At 43.3% G+C, this 9,024-nt stretch overlaps 1 protein-coding gene across 1 annotated transcript; it reads right to left on the bottom strand.

Moving 5' to 3' along the window:
• Nucleotides 1-3,996: 3,996 nt before the first annotated feature.
• On the bottom strand, nt 3,997-8,530 carry fzd1 (frizzled class receptor 1). Its single transcript, XM_076737691.1, has one exon. The coding sequence runs from the start codon at nt 8,218-8,220 to the stop codon at nt 6,556-6,558; it is 1,665 nt and encodes a 554-aa protein (XP_076593806.1). The 5' UTR covers nt 8,221-8,530; the 3' UTR covers nt 3,997-6,555.
• Between the last annotated feature and the right edge of the window lie 494 nt (nt 8,531-9,024).

The following is a 9,024-nucleotide window of genomic DNA, read 5'->3' as shown; positions in this document are numbered from 1 at the left end:
AGTTTAACATTCTTCATAAAGTGCACCCTAAGGTGATGCTCATCAGAGCAGGCTGAAGACAACAGGCAGGTCTAAGACCCACAGCGATAACAGCTGCTACCTACACACAAGACGCACAAAGGACACAAAACACAAGTACGCTTGTGGCCTTCTGTGACCTCAAGGAGCAACAGAGTCACTCCATTACAATCTACTACACGAGTTCAGGACTGGCCTAAAACCTGAGACCTGACCCAAGACCTAAAGCTGCATTTTTGTGTTATTTCATCCATTATTGACCATAAGATTGCAAGAAAATGCAACATGTAGTCTTTGCCTTTCCCTCTTCTCACTGGCAATTGTTCATTGACTCGCTACACACGACATGCATGGACACAGATGATTGATACAGTCATGGAGGAGGAAGAGGGACAGGCTTTTTTTTCATTCATTAACTTTTACAAAATACAAACTCAAGCTGCCAACCACGTGATGCTTCATGCAACAAATTGGCCTGACTCCAACCTTGCTGGCTCCTGTTGGTTTTTGGGTAGTGTAGTAAAACTGTAACTAAAGTACAATACAAGGAAGTTTCTATCAGGGTGAAGTATGTTGATGTGGGAGAAAATGCGATTTTCTTAATGCGCATAACGTTTCCACCATATTCACTGTCTGACTACATTCCTCTGCACTCCATGTGTTCCCCATAGAAGCCCTTCGCTGTGCACCAAGTCATTATCTTCATACATAATGACATAATGACTTTTTATGTGGATCATAACTGGCTGTCTGTCTGGTTGTGCTGAAGAATGCTGCAAATATCTTGTGGGGCAGCTGATTCAGCTCAGACTACACAAAATGATCTGATACGATGTTGATTATGGTGTAGGTCATATTATAATAACACAGTGGGGGAAAGGGGGCTAAAAAAAGGAGTAATTGTGGAAAAATATGCGTTTTTCTTAAGGTGGTGCCAATCTGGAGGCACAGGAGTTATGCTGAGAAGTTATTTATACTGTGATGTGCATATCTTGTTCTTTTAATTAAAGGGGTGCTCCTGTGATTTAGTGTTACATGTCAATAAAGTTAAGGGGACTCACAAGAGACACGTTAGAAAAAAGGAATGGTCAAAATCAAAACAGCAGATATTGCAACTTTCAATCCCTAGTTTGGGTCGAGCTGCAAGAATTCTACAATTCCCATAATGCAACTTGATTGCATCTGCTGTTTGGTGCAGAGAAGGTAGTGTACGCTGGGTTTTTGGACATTTTTCACCAAAAACAGCTGCCTGTAGATGAAAATGATACTACGAAAGTGATGAGAGTTAACCAAAACAGGAACATCTAAACAATGAAGTGAAACATAAAGATGAAGGGAAAAAATGGGTTGAGATCATTTCACCTATTTTAAATACAGTCAGCGACTCATATCAGATTTTCTTGGTACAAGTGCGGTGACCTGTACATTGCCTCTGTTTAACATACTGATTAATTTTTAGACTATTTGTTTTTTTCTTTTTCCAATCTCATCTTATTATATTTTATGGTAATTCAAAAAATATAGATTATTATGATACAAGAAATCACACTTGGAACAAGCAGTATAACCTCTGACTTGCTTTCACAACAATTGATCCTGAAGACTGAATCTGAGACCAAACAGTGTGTTAAGATTCTGCTTTTTACAGTACAAAATGCAAAAAAAAAACAAAACAAAAAAAAAACACTCTACAGTATAAACCACTGCTGGAGAAATGTTTGTCTTTCTGCAACAGAAGCCAAAACACTGTTGCTGCTTGATTTTATCTCTAGCTGCCCCAAAAGCATAACATATGTAAAGTAATACACTCTGTGTTCATATTCACATCATACAGCGGAACCAGATGCGTGCATTAAAAGCTACTGTGCAGAGCAGGACTGTGAGCCCCCGGCCCTGCCACAGCTTCCTTTATAATGAACACAAGACTGCACAAAAGTCAGCATTACATCTACGGACTCCCTCCAGTGTTTCCATGCTTTCTGTCTCCTGTCTCACACTCTCTCTCTCCCACCACTGATGCTAAAGTCCATGTGGGAGACGAAATTCACAAGAAGCCCTCTGCAGATGCCATACAATAAAACTCGTGGTAAGCCTGTAATATATACTAAATCAGTGACTGACTCGCCATGAGAAACACACTGACTATTCACTATTACTGTGTCAAAAATATGTTCCAGCTCCTGACAAAGAAAGCCGGTCTTCACAGTTGTCATATGCATACGACAACCCATGTCAGAAGTGAAAGGGCCGTGCGGTGGTGGATTTAAAAGCTGTGTAACTGATAAAAGCAGAAGCAGCGTGGTGTGAGGAGCAGCCTGGAACAATGACGGTGGCAGCTGACCCATGAACATGGCTGCTGCACGAGGGTCAAATGCTTTTTTAAGAGCTGTAGTTATTAGCGCGGCTACATGCGAGGTCTCGTAGGGATTAGGCTGCATTCCTGAGATGCAGACGATGAGTTAGAAAACGGAGCCCACTGAAAAGGTAAAACAAGAAAAGCTAGGATTCCTTCTTTTGATGCTGTTTCCTTGCAACATATTCTGTTGAGCTTGTTTGCTTTTTTATTCCAGGAGTCAGAGGGGATTAATATCTGTTCCATCTCTGTGTGTTCAATACAAAGATACTGTATCTGTGGGATGTGTTTAGCTTAGCTTAGCACAAACAGTGGGAGCATAGAGAAACTGTTAGACAACAGTGGAATGTAAACACTTTACTTAAGAACTGTACTCATATTTGAGGTACTCGTACTTCAGTGTTTCCATTTAATGATACTTTGAATTTCTACTTATATTTCAGAGGGAAATACACTTTTTTGTATTCATTGCACTTTTGTTAAAGCATCAGCAATAACCATCCATTACACAGTGTCTGTCTAAGGGTCCATTGTGCATAATGAGTACTTTAACTTGTGTTACTCTGACTACATTTAGCTGCTAATACTTCTATTTTTACTTTCGTAAAACTTTGACTGCAGGAGTTTTATTTTCAGATGACTGTTATTTCCACTTGTATGTAAATGACCTGAATACTTCTTCCAACAGTGCTGCTGAGAGCCAAAGTGAAACCAGAACTTCCAGATTCTGTTCCAGGAATAAGAAAACCTCCCTGAAAATCCCACTGACATTCGTAACTATGCTTCAAACTAAAAAGCCAGCCTTGGAACAGAGCCTCTCTCAACATGTATTGTATGTCTTGCTTCATATGTTTAGATAAGGATGGCAATTTTATGAAAAACGATCTGATATCTTTGTTTATATCATATTTAGATTTTTTTAAGTGGCCTGTGATGAACACATTTGCCATGAGCACTGCACTATTGCAGGAGTCGCCTCTTGTGTCATGGCTCGACGTAAGAGCTGAGCGGATGAGGGAGGTGAGGGGTCGCACTTAGCTCAGACATGTCTGCAATAGCAGCTGGACACAGAGGACTGGACACTGTGGTCTTTAGACGGCAGAAAAATGTTGCTGAGTTTTATGGATATGTAAAAAACCCTGTTATGATGACAAATGTAGCCACGTCGCAGCGCTGCAGGGTTTTCTCCATAGCTGTAGTTTGTTCAAAAAGTAATTGTTTGATGTTAAAATCGTGAAGGTTTTAAGTTCATATCACAGCTACTGGAGCGCACGCTGATGTCTGAGAATATGGAAAGTAAACCTGAAGACCATCATTCTTCCAGAAAGATGGATGAAATGCTGAGAGATCGCACCAAGTTACAGAAGCTGGAGCCCGGACATGATGCCAAGGCCTTCGCTCTGTATTGATGTTCTCATCTGATTTTTCAACACTCACATGCCCATATGTACACTGACAGAGTTGGCTGTGGTCATTTTTCCTGACTGGCCTTGAAGCAAACCCGTCCTCAATGTATCTATTAAGATAGGCTGAATAAATCTGAACCTATCCTTCAATTGCAAACAGATTTGTATTCATTTAACACTTAAAGGAAAAGACACATTTTACAAAGGCTTGACAGTTGCAACGGTGAGATTGTTTTTATTCTCATAAAGCAATCAATGTAGTGTATATATAAGATTCTTTTCTATAAATATAAAGGTTCTCTTCATAGCAAATGCAAAGGAAATTACTTCAAAGCTGTGACTATTGTAGAGCCGTCAACACAATAAAAGGATTATTATGAACCGGAAGCACCGTGTGGAGGAGCATTTCAAAAGAACACAAGTCATGATGTGTGTGTGAGCCGAGCTGCACTGACAGCAGCCGCTCTGCATTTCAACACAACGCTTCCTTTCTCCTGCAGTGGAAGACATGCAAGCTGGCTGCTCTTCAGTCCCACAGTGCAGACACAGATACGTTCACCGGGATCACATTACTCTGCACATCAACCCGAGTCCCCTCTCAGCAATAACTGACACATTCAACCTCCATATTAAAAAAAAAAAACGTGGCAGTAAAAGTCAACCACAAATATGGTTTGTTACATTTCTGATATGTGCATGACAAACAGCCTCTCCCACCATCAGCTCCAGGTATGACCGCTTCAGGTCGATGCCTAAGTGTCAGAGCAATGTGTTGCTCTACTGGAACATTCTGTGGATTCTAATGATGTTACAAAAATGGGAAAAGAACAATTTTCCAACTAATGTATGCAAATTTACATCCCATGTGCCATCAGGGTTTTATGTACAAAGAGAATAAAATATAAATGAAACCTACCTTCTACTTAGATTACTCATCAGACAGTTGACGAAGTAACCGATATTTCCTATTATCAACTACTCTGCAGATTATTTGTTCATGTAACTAATTGTTTTTTCTTTAAAATAGACAAACATGCTCATTAGAAATGTTCAGTCCAGGGTCACATGCTGAAATGATGTGTGTTATCTGACCAATAATAAAAAAAAAAAGCAGCAGATCTTCACATTTGGCATTTCAGCTCGATACATTTCTGAAATGGTTAATTAATTATCGATAAAGTTGCTGGTTAATTGTCTTTTAAACATTAAATCGATCATTCGACGAATTGTCTCTGCTCTACTCTGATGACACAAAGGATGCATATACTTTCACTCACAGTTTTTTTCATTTTGTTGAATTCAAAGCAGGAAAATAAACCAGACTTTGTTCTCAGGGAAAAAAAAAAGTGGGATTATCAGGTAGAAAAAAAAAGGAAAAGAAAGACAGAAAGACGAAGGCTCAGAGGGTGTCCGATGACTGCGCACACCAATGTGTACAGAAAAATGGTTTCAATTTAAAAATGTGCTTAAACACACACACACACACACACACACACACACACACATACACACACAGGTCTTCCGCTTGATGTGTTCCAGCTTTGTAGTTGAAAAACTCAAATTGCCATTGCAGGCATATTTGATTTATTTTAAGTTTACTAAACACAAACAGCTCATGTCCGTGGTGCCTTGAATCACAGTTGAAAACGGACACACGAGTATTTTTGCATGTTGACGACCCTCGAAGCACACATGACTGTAGTGTATAGAGCTGGCCATTTTTTAACACCATTAGCATTATCTAGATTTTTTTCCACTGTGTTTTCCTTCCAGCCCCTGGCTTCAGTTCATTTTACTGCAGATGAAAATCAAGTTGCAGAGTTTTGGAACTTGGCAGTCAATAAATCAGTGAATCTGCTTTCTTTTGGTCAAAGTCGTGAAATGAACGTGTCACATTGCGGGGAACTGCACTATGTAAAATGTCATAACTAACAAGCACCGTCAGGATGGGCACAGTGCTGCAACCAAAGCAATTTTGCAGGGTCTCTAAATTGATTTGCAAATAGTAGCTGAATAAAAAGGAAAAGTGTTTTCAGGATGAGAACAGCTGAGGATCTGTATTGCCTGAGAGAAGGTGAAATTGTAAAATATACAGAATTGGCAGAACTAAAACATGCAAAAACACTGGTATGGTCCTTTAACCTGACATGATTACGTGTGCTTTATTTGGAAAGGAATGTTACAACTGTCAGGGCCTGAGCTACAGGCCACAGCCATCTGTCACAATGACGCACATTCACAACCTGTGCACCGATTCTTGTCCCAGACTGCTGACATTTCCCTTCAGACCCGGGCAACTGCTGCTCAACTGTATAACAGACAACAAACTACAGCTGGTTAATCAGGATGAGAGGGAGCCACGAGGAAGCACTTGGGTTTCACGGGACTCTGCTTAGAATAGAGCCACCGCTCACTGGCAGTCCACTGATCAAAGACACAAACACTCAATGTGAAATACTCCCAGTGGTGTCCACAGTAAGTCAGGTCATGAGACCTCGGATCCTTGATGGTCAGCTGGCTCTTTGTGATGATTAAGTACAATTCCATTACGTCCAAAGTATGAAAAAAGTGTTTGTTTTTTTAAAAAAAGAAAGAATTTTTTTTTTAAATCTTTAAATACAAATATATACTTACAAAAATCTCACAAATGTATTATGTACATTAAAAACATACCAAGTGTCTCCTGTAAGTCCGAGAAGAATCAAAAGAAAATAACAAAGAGGATTATCATTCAGTTTGTCACTAAGCAGTCTGTGTGGGGGACGGGGTGAGACCACATCACACTGTGGTCTCACCCTGTTTACTGTTGGCCAGTCTTGTGTAAAACCTCCTCCAGGAGTTGAGGGTCTTTCCAGACCAGATCCAGAAGCCAGAGGTGATGCCCACAATGAGCGTCATGAGATACTTTATCATGAAAACGGTGAAGTCGGGACTCATGTTGGGGTGGTTCTGGACCGGGCACGGCACGGCGTACGTCTTGCACGTCTGGCTGATCCACGTCCTCTCCCACTGCTCTCTGAAGGCCTGCTCGTAGAAGTAGCAGGCGATGACGATGGTAGCCGGCACAGTGTACAGCACGCTGAAGATCCCTATCCGCACCATCAGCTTCTCCAGCTTCTCCGTCTTGGTGCCGTCGTGCTTCATGATGGTCCGAATGCGAAACAGGGACACGAAGCCCGCCAAGAGGAAGGAGGTTCCGATGAATAGATAAACAAACAGAGGCGCGAGGACAAAGCCCCGCAGGGCGTCCACGCTGTTGATGCCCACAAAGCAAACCCCGCTCAACACGTCTCCATCCACCTGACCTACAGCTAGAATGGTGATGGTCTTGATGGCGGGCACGGCCCAGGCTGCCAGGTGGAAGTACTGAGAGTTCGCCTCGATGGCCTCGTGGCCCCACTTCATCCCTGCTGCCAGGAACCAGGTGAGAGCCAGGATGACCCACCAGATTGAGCTGGCCATGCTGAAGAAGTAGAGCATCATGAAGAGGATGGTGCAGCCCTCCTTCTTCGTGCCCTGCACCACAGTCCTGATGTCATTGTCAAACCTGTCATTGCAAACCACCTTGTCCTCCAGTAAAAATCCAGCGATGTAGGCGATGGACACCATAGTGTAGCAGCCAGAGAGGAAGACAATGGGCCGCTCTGGGTAGCTGAAGCGCTTCATGTCCACCAGGTAGGTCAGCACGGTGAACAACGTGGAAGCACAACACAACACTGACCAGATGCCGATCCATATCCTCGCGAATTTGAGCTCCTCCTCGCTGAAGTACATCATCCCGTGAGATCTCTTGGGCTCACACGGAGCGCCGCAGTTCTCCTGCCCGAGGAAGCGATAGTTCAGGTAGGGGGGCACCCTGAGCGAGGCCGGGCACCTGAACTGACCGTTCATGGGGTCAGGGAGTGAGCGCTCGGTGGGGTACGGGCCGGGACTGTCAGGTTCGGTGCGGTCCGACATGTTTTGGCCCACGCACAGCTCTCCCGCGCCGTGCACCGGGAAGGACTCGCACGCGAGGCTGTCGGGCCACTGGAAGCCGAACTTGTTCATGAGCGCCTCGCAGCCCTGCCGCGCGCGCTCGCACAGAGAGCGGCACGGCGGCAGCGCCTGCTCCAGCACCGTGCACACGGGCGCATACATGGAGCAGAGGAAGAACTTTAAATCCGGAGAGCACTGCACTTTGACCAGCGGGTAGAACTGATGGACCTCCAGCCCCGCATCCTCCTGGTTGGTATGACCGAGCAGGTTCGGCATGATAGTCTCGTTGTACGCGATGTCCGTACACAGCGGAATGGAAATCGGCTGGCAAAATCCGTGCTCCGGTATAGACATTCCTCGGTCACCGCCGCCGCCGTATTGCCCATTTACTCGAAAAAATCCCCCGTTTAGGCACAGAATAAAAAACAATAAAGTGAAACCCGCACGGATGAGTCTGTTGTAAACCATGGTGAAGAAGATATCCGCTGCCGCACTTTCTATTTGTTGCTGAACTAACTTGCGTTACCTTGCCAGACAGCAGGCTACTTCCTTGACTGCTCTTTGTTGGCGTTTCTTTGCGAGATAAAAGCAGCTTCTTCCAGCGGAATTTCACTGTTCCTTTCCCCCAGGGTCTCAGCGCGCCCAGGTGGTATGAAAATGCGAAAAAACTCCCCAGATTTTAGACACAAACGGGACTTCTCCGGCTGAAATCCACAAAATAAAGCGTGCTCCTCCAGCAAAGGGACAGCTCCTGTCTTCAGTGTGCTCGACACAGTGTCAGTCTGCCGTTCAAACCTGTTCTGCGCTCCCTCACGCGTTCCCAGGAAGGTTAAGTCAACCACGATTCGATAGCACTTCCGGTCAAAACTTTCTAAATACAAGTCCCAAATGCAACATTATACGGACGAGTTTTGAAATCGGTTTGAAAGCTCAAATACTTCGTGGCTGTATGTATCTTAATTAGACATCAGTAATTCTCTTTAGTAGCATGTGACTTACCGCTGTATTCAGTGTGGAAACAAACGTTTCTGCGCTGCCCTCTTGGCAAAGAGTCCGTTGAAAAAGGAGACTTTTAATTGCGGAAATGTATCTGGTTAAATAAAGGCAAAGACAATAAGAAAGATTCAATCGATTAGAATCATACAAAATGTCTGAAAACATTAAAATATAGATAAAAAGTGAACATTTCTGTAATATTAACATGTTTATTCACATAATTTAATAAGTGATGTCAATGAATGGCTCCCCAAAGTTTCGCCACATAAGGGTCCG

This window comes from Chaetodon auriga, chromosome 8 (genome assembly GCF_051107435.1).
Source record: "Chaetodon auriga isolate fChaAug3 chromosome 8, fChaAug3.hap1, whole genome shotgun sequence".
In the NCBI taxonomy this organism is placed as follows: Eukaryota; Metazoa; Chordata; class Actinopteri; order Chaetodontiformes; family Chaetodontidae; genus Chaetodon; species Chaetodon auriga.
The sequence above is the reverse complement of the archived record's forward strand: the minus strand, read 5'-3'. Positions and strand labels throughout refer to the sequence as shown.

What these genes read in the sequence shown, in the direction of transcription:
- fzd1 (XM_076737691.1), bottom strand. Translation starts at nt 8,220, where the DNA reads ATGGTTTACAACAGACTCATCCGTGCGGGTTTCACTTTATTGTTTTTT.